At 38.8% G+C, this 15960-nt stretch overlaps 2 protein-coding genes across 7 annotated transcripts in view; one reads left to right on the forward strand and one right to left on the reverse strand.

Annotated features, from left to right (window-relative positions):
• Nucleotides 1–1467: 1467 nt before the first annotated feature.
• LOC113159840 (polyribonucleotide nucleotidyltransferase 1, mitochondrial) lies at nucleotides 1468–9244 on the reverse strand. Its single transcript, XM_026356780.1, has 28 exons — nucleotides 9039–9244; nucleotides 8695–8755; nucleotides 8111–8185; nucleotides 7835–7940; nucleotides 7696–7745; nucleotides 7522–7585; nucleotides 7387–7434; nucleotides 7125–7238; nucleotides 6733–6919; nucleotides 6469–6520; nucleotides 6220–6277; nucleotides 6024–6120; nucleotides 5842–5944; nucleotides 5600–5670; nucleotides 5416–5452; nucleotides 5242–5308; nucleotides 5071–5160; nucleotides 4828–4881; nucleotides 4460–4569; nucleotides 4228–4299; nucleotides 4011–4074; nucleotides 3823–3906; nucleotides 3636–3719; nucleotides 3362–3468; nucleotides 3018–3073; nucleotides 2784–2862; nucleotides 2644–2691; nucleotides 1468–2550 (listed from the first exon to the last, which is right to left on the reverse strand). Exons 1-28 carry the CDS (start codon nucleotides 9155–9157, stop codon nucleotides 2395–2397), a joined length of 2313 nt encoding a protein of 770 aa, XP_026212565.1. The 5' UTR covers nucleotides 9158–9244; the 3' UTR covers nucleotides 1468–2394.
• Nucleotides 9245–14839: 5595 nt separating this feature from the next.
• Nucleotides 14840–15960, forward strand: part of LOC113158858 (girdin) — a 54771-nt gene continuing 53650 nt past the window's right edge. For all 6 annotated transcript variants that reach the window (XM_026355143.1, XM_026355147.1, XM_026355148.1 and 3 more), the window contains exons 1-2: nucleotides 14840–15486; nucleotides 15619–15719. In XM_026355143.1, coding sequence (XP_026210928.1) covers nucleotides 15424–15486; nucleotides 15619–15719 — 164 coding nt within the window. In that variant the 5' untranslated portion in view covers nucleotides 14840–15423. The remainder of the gene's footprint in view (nucleotides 15487–15618; nucleotides 15720–15960) is intronic.

Here is a 15960-nt window from a genome sequence, read left to right on the forward strand (position 1 = left end):
CACAGCGCCGCCTACAGGCAGGAGAGCTAAACGGCAGCAGGAGTTACCTGCAGATGAACTAGAGAGAACTTCACCTGCAGTAGCTTCTTTTAATTTATTATCTATCTCAGTACGACACTAACCTAATGTAATACACATAAAAGCATTAAGTGCTTATCCTAGTTTCAAACATTTTATTCATGTCACTGTTTAAATGATCAAACTATTATTCAGTAACACTATTTTTACTTAAGTGCAATTTTTTGTTTTATTTGGACTATTTCAATGTTATATTACTTTTTCTCAAATACATTTCAGAGGGACACATTGTACTTTCCACTATCCACTTCCTTTAATACCTTTAGTTCTTAGTTACCAGTTGACTATTGACTTTGTGTCCTTTGACTTGTGTCCTACAACACTCTGTATTCAGGTTTCTGTTATTGGTCTGCGTGTGGGCATCTCTAGTCCTGAACATCTCTTCTCCTTATATCTGTTGAGGCTATATTAGTTAATTAGTTATCTAGGATCATTTGTACATTCATAAATTACACACACAATACGTTTTTGCACTATATATTTATTTCAAAATGTCCTATAACCCAGAAAACATTCAGACTTGACGTTTTCAGGTAGATTACACAAACAACCTTCCCACATAAACCAACTAGAAAGAATCGGATTCTTTATTCAGCAGTACTGTTGCAGTATTACACAGAAAACGTTTCCTCTTCACCAAACAAAATTTGACTAACTCCTTTAAATTAGTTTTGCTCCGGTGGAAGGTATCTTTAGTTATGTTTTAAACAAATTTGGTGTCGTACAGAGAAACTGAAAATTATAATTTTGTTCCAACAAACAGCCATTTCTGCCGCAGTCTGTGACATAACAAGCAGCAGCAGATTCAGGCAAGAATTTTCCCAAAACTTCTGAGCCTCAGGGATGTACATATAGAAACTGTCTCTGACCAGGTCACCTGGTGTTTGTCATAAAGGTCATGACGCATTTGATTTTCCTGCTCTGAGCCACTGACACAGGCAGAATTTCAGCAGATGTGAGTAACGACAGACGTTTTAATTGCAATTTTATTTGTGGAACAACAAGGCCTTTGGACTCTGTAGTGGCCAATTCATGTGTAAAATGCTGTGTCATGCTCTCTGAATCACTCTTTTACAATTCAAGCCAGATGACTCCTGACATAGTCATCTTGGAATATGTCCAGAACATCAGTGAAGAAAACATCCACTGATGCAATAACCTGGTCATTCAGTATATTCAGGTAGTCAGCTGACTTCATTTTGTGGACACATAACGTTGCTGAACCTAGACCTGACAGAGCAACCCCAGATCACTGCACTGCCCCCACAGGCTTGTACAGGAGACACTAGGCATGATGGGTGCATCACTTCACCTGACTCTCTTCTTACGCTGATGCTCCATCACTCTGGAACAGGGTAAATCTGGACTCATCAGACCACATGACCTTCATCCATTGCTCAAGAGTCCAATCTTTATGCTCCTTAGCAAATTGAAACCTTTTTTTCTGATTAGCTTCACTGACAAATGGTTTTCTTAAGGCCACACAGCTGTTTAGTTCTAATCCCTTGAGTTCCAAGTGATTGATCACGATCATTCAATATTTTATTCTGACCAGATTTCTTCCTCGAAGTTGATGGTTCCCCACTATCCTTCAAGTTTTTAATAATGCATTGGACAGTTCTCAATCCAGCTTAAATAGTTTAATCGATCTCCTTAGATGTTTTCGTGGTTGTTTAGGAAATGAGAAGCTACTCACTGCTTCAGTTGGGGTTAAATAACTTGTTGCCAGCTGAAACATAATCATCCAGGCTCTTACCTATTTGCTTAGGTAAATCAAGGTGGGGACTTTTTTTGGGCAGGCAGTGTATAATAGTATTACTGTCCCGTAGATGTTGCTGCACAAGATCAGGTACAATTACATTTTGATGCAAAATCAATTTTTTCCTTTTACAAATGAGACCTGTTCATCTGGGTAAAAGCTGTTGAATAGCACAACTGAGGGTAACTCAAATAAAATCTAACTCTCTGCAAGCTTAGGTGGCAATTCTAAAAACAAGAAACCAGAAAAAAAAAACATACTGTATGAAATGTTTTGAGAATGTGTGCCCGCTGTGTTGTTCAGTTTGTGTATAGGCTCGCCGCACGCTGTCAGCAGGAGACTGTATTTGATGAGCTGTAGTTCAGTCCATTGAAGTTCAGTCACATCCAATCCCCGTAACAGCAACTTCTTTATGTATGACACTGAATCAGTTTGTGACAAGAGCTGATGCTCCAGGTTTAGTAATTTTCTCAACAGGACTGTTTTGCGGCAACATCTACTCAGTTTAAAAAACAGTCTGGTGGCAAAGCCAGAAGTCATTCTGTTGTGTTGGTGTGTCACAAATCAGTGGCGGTCATGTCCTTGTTGCTTGAACCCATGGAGATGCTCTGTTTCTCACTTAGTGTCTTGACGACAGTTGTAGCAGGAGACTGGAGCACTTTCCGTGAAAGCCTCATTCTGCCGTCTGTTGGGTCCCGTCCAAAGTACTTGACCTGTTATGAGAATTCCAGTTAGAGATAAACAGCCCGCAATGTAAACACAGAAATATATGTTTAACAATGCAGCCTGTTGTTATTGACACATACCTGTATCTGCTGCCCCACCTCTAAACCCAAAGCACTGGGATGTTTGATCTATAAGAGGGCAAATGTAAAGTTATGACCTATGAGTAGTGATTTTATTCTCAAGCACTCATAGATGCATGGACACACAGGCAAAAACTAACCCGTTTGTGGTCCAGTTGTGAGTTGTGCAGCAGGACAGCACTCATGTTGGGATAAAGTTTCACCATCACACCAATGTCCCTGAAGCAGAGAAGGAAAAGCTTTTAGCAGGAGCACGATAAACATCTGATTTAATGGTTTCACTGCGGAGTGTGATTGTTATGTGTAAAATTCACCTTCATAGCATGTTTAAGCTCAGTGTTCATGATTGCATAACAGATAAAGTATTAGTTTACCTTATTTCAGTGATTGTGGCTGTATAGATAGCACCAAACTCCAGCTGCTGCTCTTGCTGCAAGACAAAAAAAAAGAAAATACAATACATATTATATTATATAATGTTCTTAATCATATAGTTATTACATATGTTTGTATTGTGATATACTATAGTATATACTATTAAGTCATTAAACTATATTTGCGGCCATGAATTTGCAAATATAAATAAATTCAAGTGTGAAGCCTTTAATATTTTTTTTCAGCAGTAAATGTCATTGGTTGTGGTCAGTACCGACTTTTTGTTATGAGGTGCTTTTTAAAAAAAGCTGTTCTGAGGCTCCTACACATAGTGGAGACTCACATCATCTTTGCAGATCTCAGTGATGAAGTCTTGTGCTTCATTCATGGCTCCTGGTGTTGGAGCGAACACAGAGAAGGTCTCCTCATCCACCTGACTTATCGTCACCCCTTAAGAAGAAAACAAAAAATGTTTCTACGTGATTCCCGAGAGTTTGTATTGTGTGGCAGAAAAAAAGATGTGATCCTTGGTTAGTGACACATCTCATCAAGAAAAACGTCACAGTCCTGGTTGGTTTTCTGATTCACTGAAATTTGAACTAGATCAAATAATTTACCTGTTTGAGCTTGTAGCCTGCGGAGATTATAGCCCCCTGGACCAACAAAGCGAGCTCGTCTAGAGACAGGCACCCGGACATTTTCTGAGAATAGATTGAAATCATAACAGAATATGTTTAACTTGCTGCTCCTCCTGCTATAAAACGTATATGCATATATTTACATAGACTGAAACACAAAACCTACCAACAACAGGTCCATTCTCTTTTCGAGCCTCTCTGGGTTTTGCTATACATTTGTTCATGATGCCCAAGATTTCTCTCTTTGCAACTGAAACATAATAACGTTGAAACAAAAGCTGACAAATCAACACAGAATATGGTAACTTTAATCTTTAGTGTAAAATGTGCACGTTCACTGACATCTGGAATTACCTGTGGCCTGTTGGATAGCCTCCATTACCACCTTCAGAGGTAAACCTGGTATCTTCACATCAGCCTGGAGGTTAAAATAAAGAAAACTGTAAAACTGGGGCAAACACATTCATCTATAGCAGATATTTCCATGTAACGATTTTGTCTTTTTAAGAAAAAATAAAATAAAATGTTATCACACGTTTCAACTACAGGAGCCAGAAAGTACATACAGTACCTGTAAAGCAGTGATTCCCTTGTTTGTTCCTGCTAATTTGAAATCCATGTCCCCAAGGTAATCCTCTATTCCCTGTTGAGAAAATAGCATCAGAAAAAAAAAATAATTTAATTAAATAATTAAACCAGGAAATTATCCATACAGTAACTGTCTGATGATCTGTATCACTTAACTACACTCTTTCTTTACTTAGTACTGAGCAATTATTGGTTGCAATGTAAGCTGTACGTACCAGGATATCAGTTAGTAACCTGTAGTCTGTCATCTCAGAAGGTTTATCTGGGTTGACCTTGGAGATGAGGCCAATTGCTACGCCTGCCACAGCAGAAGAGATGGGGACACCTAGGGACACAGATTTGACATGTGAGATATGTATTATCATGCAATTACACAAAATGTGATTAGAAACCTGAAGCAAAAGCTAAAATACCTAGATACCCAGATCTTGTATTTGTACTGTCTATTTGCAGTATCTTATTACGCCACTATTTGAGTGACACAATAAAAAATAATAGTCTCTCCTATGATTATTGACTTTTATTATAATATAATTAATAGTTCATATAGTATAGTAGTAATCGTGCATTCCTACTCTGGTACCTGCATCCATTAGGGCAAGGCTCCCTCCACATGCTGAAGCCATTGAGGACGATCCTGGGATAGGATAAAGAAACAATAATAATAATAATAGAGAGAGAACGAAAAAAATTTAATGAATATATCATGAAAAGAGCAATATTATGATAACACTTTTATTTTAACATGGCATTGTTAATCCATCTTCCTGTCTGAGACATCCTGCTGTGACAATGACCACATTTAAAACGCTGTCAACAAACTCACCGTTTGACTCCAGCACCTCAGAAGTGACCCTGATAGTGAAAGGGAAGTCTTTTGGAATGACTGGCCTCAGAGCCTTTTCAGCCAGGGCCCCTGGGAACATACACACAAACAAATTGAGATGAGGTCTGCAGACACTAAACACGAGTAGAAAATGTAAAATGCAGCACCAACCATGTCCAAGTTCTCTCCTGTTGAGGCCTCCCATCTTTCCAATCTCATTAGTTGCGTATGGTGGGAACTGAAAGCAAAGATTAAGAAAGAATTTAGTTTCAACATGGAATGATACAGAATCATATGTGTAATAATATATGTGCCTTTAAAAAATGTCAACAGGATTTTACTCACCTCATAATGAAGCATGAAGTTTTTGTCTTTAACGCCACTACAGAAAGAACATAAGTGGAAGACCTGGGTTTAATTGTCTTTATGATACATCTTAGTCTGTAGCTTAAGACAAAGGTCATGACATTCAAATGTGAGGGGAAACTAGAAGACAAGGCAGTTTATTGCACTTGAGAGCTCATTTTACCTCAAAGCTGTGGTGATAATATCTGTTTTGATACTGGATTCCAGGGAATCAAATGTGACACTGCACAGCACCTACACAAGGAGATGAAGGACCAGTTTTTACTGCAACAATCACATATTGTCACCACTGAATATTAATTTCTGTGCCCTCCCTCATCCTGCTGTAGCATTCAAGGTTAATAAAAACTGCCAAAATTTAGATTTATATTGAATTTCAAATTTCTTTGTGTTTTTTTCACATACCTGTGTTTGACCTCTCTGAAACAGAGCTGAACCATGTAGAGGCTTAAAGAGATCTACATTGCAAGAAATATTCCTCAGAGCAGTCAGCTCCCGCCCATCACACCTAAACACACAAGAAATAAACACATTAAAAAACACGACATGAAGCTCATAAATTAATTTCAATACTAGAGACTTCTTACCTCCTGTACTCGTTAAGAACCAAGTTGCAGAAGATTTCTTTGCTCACAGTGTTGAAGGATTCAATAACTTCAAATGGCTCAGCTTGTGGGAATTTTTCTAAATATGGAAAATCAGAATTGTGCTTAGTGAGTCACAATAATAATTGAAATAGCTTCAAATTATCTCTATGCATTATAAATACCACAGATGATCTACCTTTTAGTTGCTCTTCCGTTTCTAGTCGAACTTTGTTGATAGCTTCATCTCTTGAAATCTAAAACAAGATTAAAAGAAATTACTAATAAACTAATGCTATATCTTCAGGTATTGATTATTTCAAACATTAGTGATTCTGGCAATTTGCTTGCTTAAAGAACACAAAATGGCCATTTGGAGTCAAGGGAAAGTTCACACAAAGACATAGAGTAATTAAAACAGTGTGGGAAACAAATATTCAGATGTCACCTTATCGTGAGTGTAATCAGTGAAGACAGCATAGATCCTGTCAGAAGCTAATCTGTGAGAAAGAACATAAAAAACAGCTTATCACTAACATGTCAAAACTATTAATCCAAATACAGTTTCAACAAGTCCCCCAGTGTTAACAGGAAACAAATCCACTCCTACTGCTCTATTCATTTTATAATCCTTGTATTACACGAGCACAGTCTTTGTATGTCTCTTTCATCATTTTGAAAATATGCACAACAGTTTCTTTATTCGGCTTACTGTCGAACATGTTCCACCATGTTAGTCGGGGCTGAGAAAACCTTGACTGGGGTGCGCTTGGTGACCTTCTGCTCTCGTGCCAGCTGCTGGATAGCCTGTATGATCTGCTGAGTGTGTTTCACTCCCACCTTCACCGCATGGCAGAAGTCCTGCTGCAGCACGTTCTCAGCTGATGCCTCAAGCATCACTGCAAGAAAGAGTTCCATTACAAAAACATCATCAGCAAAACAGAGGCTGTAACAGACTTGCTGTGACAGTGAGCTGAAAAACGTTGATGCTGAGTATATGTGGTGATCACATAAACCTCAAAGTGTGTAAGCAACTGCTAATTTTAATCTATATGACGTGTCCAAGTTTTTCTGCTGGGAGTTTTATTGGACTTAACAACTTACCCACTTGACTGCTGGGGCCTCCAGTCACGATCAGGTTAAGACTGCTGGAAGTCATCTCTGCCCTGGTGGGGTTGATAAGCAACTCTCCGTCTACCATGCCCACACGCACAGCACCTGTACAACCACAAACATCCAAGAGTTCTAAAGGTAGATTCACAATAATATCCCAACAAGTGAAATTAAACAGGTAGGTGAAAGCCAGGATGTAAGCTTGATAGATCAAAATATGTGAATATGCTTAAATTTGTTGTGCATTCTTCACCTATGGGTCCATTCCAGGGGATGTCAGATAGGGCCAAGGCAGCAGACGCTTCAAAATGAAAGAAAATACTGTTTAACTATCTATTTAAAAAGCAGTTGCTCTGTGGAAAACATGAATGGCTGAGATTTAACTCACCCGCATTAATAGCTAGCACATCTGGATCATTGACACCATCAACTGCCAATAAGTTACAAAGGATCTTCAGGGAGAAAGACGACACACACACACACACAAAGATAGAGATAGATCAACAGGCATGTCTTCCATCTTCAAACAGTGAAAGATTGCAAAATTTCAAATTGAACTGACCTGAGTGTCATAAAAGTATCCAGGAGGGAAAAGTGGTCTAATCGACCTGTCTGAAGAACAGAAACGTGAGGGACCATTAGTTAGTACTCAGTCAAAGTACAAAGTACACATATAAAGAGACACATTCTTATCAACTCACCTATAAGCCTGCTGGTGAGAATCTCATTGTCGGTGGTGCCCAGCTCTCTCCTCAAGTAGTTGGTGGGGATTCGACCTGCAGCAGCTGCTTTCTGTCTGTAATCCACCTGTGAAAGGACTCTCATTATTCTCTTTGCGCTATTATCAGCCTGTGTATAAAATGAGGTGTCAGGCCGGATAAACACTTTCTGTCATGTACTGAATAAGACTAGAGATCAGCTCCTTTGAATGAGCTCAATAAAGTCCATTAACTGAAAATGTCAGATGGAGAACATACCACAAGAGGCATGAACTGAGATGGAGAAGGTTTGGTTTTGCTCACAGCAGTCACCATCACAGAGGTATCTCCCAGCTTCAGACAGAAAAAGATTTGCAACAGATTAGCATTATTAGCATAGCATAGCATATCATTATTACCTGTCTTGTGCTCACAATTTACATGGGTCTTATTCCTAAACAGATCTTTGTGTGGGTCAAACTACCATGAAAAAAATAATACTTTCTGCCCAAAACTACAGAGCGTTAGTCAAGCTATGTTTACAGTAGCCCTATAAATGTGTAGCATACTCTATGACAAAAAACAAAGACTTATCTTAAAGGCCAAGTTAAAGCTACATTAGATACGAAGTTTAAATATATTTAGCTAATAAATACTTATTTTACACATCAGTGAAATATTTGAGAGGTAAATCAAACGAAAAAAGTCTATTTTTAACTTATAAAGCGTCTAGCCTTATTCACATAAGGTAGGTAGGAAAAAACCTGTACACAACAAGGCAAATAACAACAGAGCATAAACAAGCATGAAAAAGGATATTAAGCATCTTCAGAAATGCTCCAGCATGTAATTATTTTCTGTACCTGTACTACAGCAGATCCATCAGCAAACCTGGCAAACCTCCCTGATGAGATCTCAAGTTTCCTACAAAAGCAACAAGACAACAACACATCAAAAAAACAGTCATCTGTGACATGTTTGCTAAATTAATATTTAGTATACCTCCTTTTTTGCAAATGTTATCCCTGATAAAAATGTAAATCTTGTGTTTTTGGGGTTGTGTGGCAGCCAGTGGTAAAGGAAACATTACATCCACATCCACAACAATGGTTAGTATTAAATTCTGGATGTGCAGCAACGAATTTCTATTAAACAAGGGCTCTTTTTATTGTTTTTAAGCTGTAATGAAGCTGGAAAGTCAACTCACTTTTCTCCAAGGTCCACTCCCACTATCCGTGGATTTGCATGTTTGCTGTAAACGCTCTGGTGACATAAGCGAACATGAAGGCGCACGAACGAGTGTCGTAGTCGGAGAAAGTAACTCATATTTTAAAAGGACCAAGATAACAACAGAAGAAAATGATCTGGAGGTTTTTACAGTTTAGAAATGCGCATGGGGGCTTCCATGACAGGTCGTCACATGTACGGAGTTACGTAGAGTCGCGTCTTCTGATTGGTCCGACTCATTGTGTAACACCAAAAGAGTCCGTACCGCTCTGCACACAAACGTTCCGCTTGTGTTGTATGAGTATTAGAAATGCACCACAATTAAAACATAAATTAATAAATAAGAAAATTTTTGTATTTGGCTGAATAAAAATGTGTATCCTTCTGGCTGAGCTGCCATGTCCAGTTTACAAAGATGTTTAATTACAAGGGATAAAAATGCGCCATGAAACTTTTGTGTTTCCATGAATTGAAACCTCCAGTATAGTCTCCTCTTTCATTTCAGATTACAGTTTCGCTCCTTAACGGTACTTCTACACAGCTTTTTGGTTGCAGCCCATTTTACAATCCGTACAGCATATCTGTCCTTAGACCCTCAGATTAATTAGGAAATATTATTTCAGTTACTGTTAAAAGCTCTGCCAATATAATCTAATTACCCCTTTAAAATGAAGCAGCCTGTGTGTCTGAGCGTAGACTGGCATTAGGAGGAATGCAGTAGCAGGTTTTTCAAATATGTCATCTGTAAACTTCACCAGTAGGTGTCAGGATGTCTTTATGAAAAGCATCTTTTGACTGTTACCCTTAACTTGATCAACATCTACCCTTTTATACTACAAGTAACTCTAAATTGTATACTTAATAGAGTAATAACTTGTAAAGATCTATAATATTTCACTTAGCTTAAGATCCACCATTTGATTTTCATATATACACCACTGAAACATTCAGCTGTACAGTATTTCACAACAGGTGAGTGCTGACGCTATCTGTATCTCTTACACATGGTGAAAATGTGCTTTTGCTCAAGATACCTATTAAAAAGTGAAGATAACTGTTTGTCAACTGTGAAATGTTACTGAAAAAAATATCTCACTATATGTTTCAAGGACCCAGTGCAGTCATCTGTCAGTACACCAGATGGTACATGAGTGAAATCAATGACCGTATATGCAGATCAAACAGTGAGTCTGGAAGTTAGTTTGCCAGCCAGACAACCCTCCAGTCAGACACTAAGCCAGCTCAATAACAGTGGGCTGCTGCAGTTGTTATGGCAACAGATGAGTGTTAACAGCATCTCTAATACTCTCTGGATTACTTTCACACATGCACACAGTTACATGTGCACAAACACATGCACACACTCTAACTAATTGCAGGGAGGAATCACAGCATTTCAAACAACACGGTACACATGCACACATTTCTATTATTACCAGGGATTCTGCCAGCATGATCTTGTTTCCATGGCTTCAGGACACATGAGAAGTCATTATTATGAAGCAGAACCACAGGTCATTAGTGGATAATGGACCAGTCAGTGTTTGGTGGTAGACAAACTAGGCTCATAAACAGCTCAGTAGAGGATACTGTGCTGCTTTCTGTTCAACGTGGTTTGATTTTTAGAGAACCTTCTTACAGTATGTGCATGTACATTGATAATCTAGATGGCAATAGTTCATGTGTTAACTGTCTGTCACTCTATATATCTATTATTTTACAGCTCTTAGGCCCTTGAAACAATTTGGACTATTTTTGTAGACAGTCAATGCAATGAGGTGTTGTGACTGACAAAAATGCAAACAGGCTTGTGTGTGTGTGTGTGTGTGTGTGTGCGAGTGTCATTTGAGGACTTGAGAGATTGAGGTACTTTTCTGATTTTCATGCTGCAGTAAATCAGGAGGTGACAACAGTACAGTCTGCACAAGCACACCAATAATCTCTTTTATACACAAGTGAACACACACACACACCACACACACTTGTAGAAGGGGAGGGGGGAGAAAGGTTTTTCTGGGTTATCGACAACGACAGAATTTAAAGGGATATTATACATCATCCTATCCACCAACAGCGCGAAACAGACTTGTGTGCAAACCTGTGGCACATGTTTTTTTAACCTATTTTACAGCTTTTTCTAGGTTTGTAGGCAGGTTAGTGTCTGTGGCTGAAGAACATTGAATTCCATTAGAGTGTTCTGTCAGTGAAAAGCCAATAATTGGTTCCTCATCACTTTGACTGATTTGACTTGCATATGTTCGAGGGAACCACCATTTAGACAGTTCTTACATAAATATAGCAAGGTATGGTGAGGCCACAAGCATGATGATTTCATTATCACATGTTTAATGTAATAAGGTTGCATTCAAAACAAAGTAATAGACAACACAAAGCTTGTTGCGTGGCAAGTACCACATAGTAAATAGTGGTAGAAAAGGTACTCAGATAATTTACAGATATCACACTGACAAGCAGAGTACAACCCTCATGTTTAAATCTTGATTTTAGCAAAGAGAATCATTTTCAAGACTCACATCAAAATTTCCTTCATTACAATTTTTACCACTGCATTCCTAAATGTTGGCTCCCTGCTGTGTTGTTGATCATTTAAGACAGAGGGTGGATAGAGTGGTGATTTAAAGCCTTGATCCCTGAGGGCAAAGAGCTGATTACTTTTTGGTGTCAAGCGCTGAATCCAGAGCACTTCATCTTGGGATCCTTAGACTCTGCTGTGGCTCATGATGAGTCCAGATAAAACAATAGACCAGACCAGGACAAACCTGAAATATGATGCACAAAGTTAGAATGAAAACACAGAGCTTGTAAAATATTATTCGTAGAAAGGTCTTCGACATGTTGGAAATTTCAAGATTGGTGTTTGACATGAAAGAAAAAACAAGCACATTATTATCTTTAGATAAAACATGAAGGTGTGTTTGAGAATTGAGATGCGTCCAGTTTTACAGAACACAAAGCTTCAAAACAAACATCTTTGTCGCCCTGTAATATTATGCAATTTCGCTTTGGCTATGCCACAGGCGTCTTAATCATTTGAACTGGAGATGTTAGTATAGATTATTGATTTCCTGTAGCAGGACTACAGGATGGAGATAAACAGCGACAGAGTTGATGGTCAGAGTGACCTCCGCTGTTAAAAAGAGGTCAGACCTTTGAATCTGAATCTTTTGCTCTTCCAGAATGGCAGCAGTGTAAAAGCTACGTTTTTGGACTGTTGAATTATTCTGATGATGCATTTTTGTGATGATGAGTTTAATCACTTAATCATTCATTCTTGATCAGTCCCCCAGTGCGAGTAGTATAATACTAATAGTAGTATAATATATGTAAGAATGGTAATGTTAATCTATCACACATTTCTCTAAATGCATCATGACCGTCAATCTTGTATCGTTCTATGATTTTCATGGATATGAACCAAAATGATACAATTGTACAGCGTGTAACTACCATTAATAGCCTGATAGTCGTATTACCTTGTTATTTTATTTGAAGGAACAACAAATGTTGACTATTCGATACAGTTCTGCCCTGCATTCAAGCCCTCAAGATCAGCTCCAAATAAAAATATTTGTGGCAACTTGTAAATTCCTGTGAAATAACTCAGAGGAAACTGCAGTCGTGCAAAGAAACCAGAGAGAATTTCATCTGAGAGAAGCTGCAAGGTCATTAGTTTTTCATAAAGATAATTTATCCTTCTGTGTTTGCTTTGAGAGCAGCAGGGCTTCGTGGTCAATATACTATTAGCCTTATTTTTTGGCCCCAGGCTAGGATAATACCAGATAGAGGAAAACTCTCCATGTTTCCAACTGTGTACCAGTTTTGTGTAGAGTGGGTGGTGGTTTCTACTGGCCACTAATTTTACTTGTAATCATGGCTGAGTGTGTGAGTGAGGAATGCTGCTTTGTGCTGTATAATCAATGAGTCATTAGGTGGAGGTAGATGCTGCTTTGTGACAAAACTTCTTAAAAGCATCATGAATAATAGATTTTGATGAAACAGGCAGGAACACCCTGTTCAATTCAAGGTTAATGAATGCCACGCCAGTAAAAAAAAACGCACACACAGTAATATAGAAAAAAATATCACATACAAGTATTCATCTAATCCTCACAGTAATTGAACAAAACATAATTGGGTTCAGGATGCTGTGTAATAAAGCAAACCCTAAATGAACCATGAAAGGTTTTCATTATTTCAATGTTTAATTGTCTGCCATAGAGGTAACATAAAGAGCCATATTTGTTTTTTAATTATTTTCCATGAGAGATTGTGTGTATTTCTTACCTTTTTTGCTTAAAAGTGGATGAAAAACTCACAAATTGTTGCTCTATTTAGTACTCCATGTATGGCCAGTAAATTAATTTGAATATAAAGCAAATAAGGTAATGTAGTGGTGCAGCTAAATGCAAGATAATCTCTAGTGCAAGTTTTGCAGACGTTGTATTCAAAGCAGCCTTCTACGTGTAGCCAATAATACAGTGAGACATCATTTTCCTAAACATATGTGGCTTTGACCACACTTGATGCTATGTGTAATTAACATTTGCAGCAGCCTAAACAGAGCCCAGCCCTTAAAAGTAGAACCTGATATAACTGGTTTCATGTCTAAATCATGATGTAGGATTTAGTGTAAGTGACACAAATTTAAACTAAAGTTACATCCCCTAATTTTAGTGTTTGGTAGATTTTTTTTTTTCAGACACTGGTTAAACATGTTTTGCAGAAAACGGGACAAAACAGGTTTAGTCAGCAACGCATACATGTACTGCCTCAAGCTGAAACACCTACAGCAGCGACAGTTATTCTGTATGCAAATAAGAGCCTCCTCTTATCTGAGAGACCTGCTGCTGCTGAAATGTGCTTATTAAAGGTTAAATTAAAAGCATGCACTCCTCTCATTTAGTCGGGATTCTGAGAGTCAACCCAGATTCCCCAGTCAGCAGTTGTGCTTTAATTGGCTATTTGGCCACATGGCCTCTGCTGCCTGTTCACAGCAGAGTCATTAATCAGTTGTTGATTAGGTGTCTTCTACCTCTTGATGCTGATACAATAACAAGAAATACCTGTAGTAGCAGGTCCTCACACCGAAGAAACTGGAACTAGCAATGTTTGGTATTTTCATTTGGAAAATAACAAAAGTTTAATCAATTAATCCAGGTTTTACTATCAAGGTGAGCTAAATATTACGCAATAAATTACCAGAAATTACTCTCTTAATTGATCTGTCATACAAAGCTGCCACAATTGGTAAAACAAATCATGCAAAACTCTTATATGTGGTTAAATGTAGTAAATCTCTGTGTCCAGGTAAAATAAATTCTGCTTTATTACCCACCAGGTGTCAGTAGCCTACTTGCCTTTAAGCTCCAGTTGACAGTATAGGCTTTCAATGCAGACAAAGGCTCTGCATGAATCTCAGGTATTTATTTGTTAAGGATTAAAAAATATTTTGCAGCCTATATAGATATATATATATATATATATGATATAAATTACAGCACTAGAGCTGCAACAGTCTCATCCTATTTGCGTGATTTCTTATAACACATCCTTCCTCCCAACTCTTCAAACTATTTAAATTCTCCAGCTGGCCACATGTTTTCCAGTGGGCTAAAACCTCAGAATCACATTTAAATAGATAAGGCTGCTTTGAGCCGAGCCCTATTTTTCTTCCTTTAGAGTAAAAGAGGCGGAGGGAGATGCACAGGAGAGACGGAGGGAGGCGGTGCTCTGCGTCCTCCAGTCAGTCCGTCTCTCGGCTCCCGCTGCTCGCACGTCTGCAGCGTTTGGACGGAGCCAGATAAGTAGCCGGTCACAAATGACTTTACAGTAAATTACAGGAGGAACTTTAACCCTTTCAGTTTCCTTCAGTGGATATTTTCTTATATTTTGTCGTGCCGGAGGAGCGTTTGCCTTTACACCCCCCCCCTCTCCGTGGGCTGAGATCCTGTGCCACTAACGGACCTCCAGAGAGAGCAGCTAGCATAAAAACCCACACCTGGTGCAGGTCTCTGGTCGACTTTGCAGACTATATTTAACATCACCTAGCAAAGGCAGAGGCTCCTACATGAGGGGATACCTGTAGGAGGAGGGTTTCCAGCAGAAGATGTGACTCCTCGCCAAACCCCGTCGTCGGCATCAGAAACAGCTGGGTCGTGTCGAGCAGATTGTGGATTAACGCTTTTTTTTTTTTTAAGAAACCCCCCGGACGTCTTTCTGTGGCCTTTAGCCAAAATGAGCGTCGATTTAATTGAATCTACTACATGAGTGGAGTGTAAACGAGCATATATTTGTGCACATTTGTTTTAGCATATCTCCAGAAATTAGTGGCGCCAGTGGAAAATATGGAAAGCGAGGTTTTTACCCCTTTACTGGAGCAGTTTATGCTAACGCCTCTGGTCTGCTGGGTAAGCTCCATAATGAACTATTCAGATGTGTCCAGAGCTCACTCATTAAACACCTCTGCCCTGTGAAGGCGTTTCTTTGTGGTCTTTATTGATTGTCTTTACACCTTTTTGCCTTGTCCCATTTATTTTCAGGTGAAGACGGTGGGGCAGCCGACAGTGACCGATGGCACCAAATTATCGGAATATATTGAATTAGTGGATGGGATTTATCTGAACGAGATTATGCTTGAGATGTAAGTAATCTGACACACATTCAGAACTGTTCCCCCGATCAATCCATGTATCTCCTGCAGGAATGAGGGCATGCAGACATTGGATTGACTCCTTAAACGCATCATGACTGTCTCAAAATAGTGCATAATACACTTCCTTTGCTCAGTATCTGTAGGTGTGTAGAAGGGTTAATGATACCCACCCTGCGGCTTTTGGAGGGGTTGGCCCCACATGAGCAAATTAAGCAATTCTTCAAGATCT

The sequence above is a fragment of the Anabas testudineus genome, chromosome 15, assembly GCF_900324465.2.
Source record: "Anabas testudineus chromosome 15, fAnaTes1.2, whole genome shotgun sequence".
NCBI classification, from domain to species: domain Eukaryota; kingdom Metazoa; phylum Chordata; class Actinopteri; order Anabantiformes; family Anabantidae; genus Anabas; species Anabas testudineus.

Coding starts and splice junctions, on each gene's coding strand:
- LOC113159840 (XM_026356780.1), bottom strand. CDS start 9,157: ATGAGTTACTTTCTCCGACTACGACACTCGTTCGTGCGCCTTCATGTT. Junction 3,907..4,010: donor GGCTATCCAACAGGCCACAG/GTAATTCCAGAT, acceptor ATTATGTTTCAG/TTGCAAAGAGAGAAATCTTG. Junction 3,074..3,361: donor CTGAGATCTGCAAAGATGAT/GTGAGTCTCCAC, acceptor TTTGTCTTGCAG/CAAGAGCAGCAGCTGGAGTT.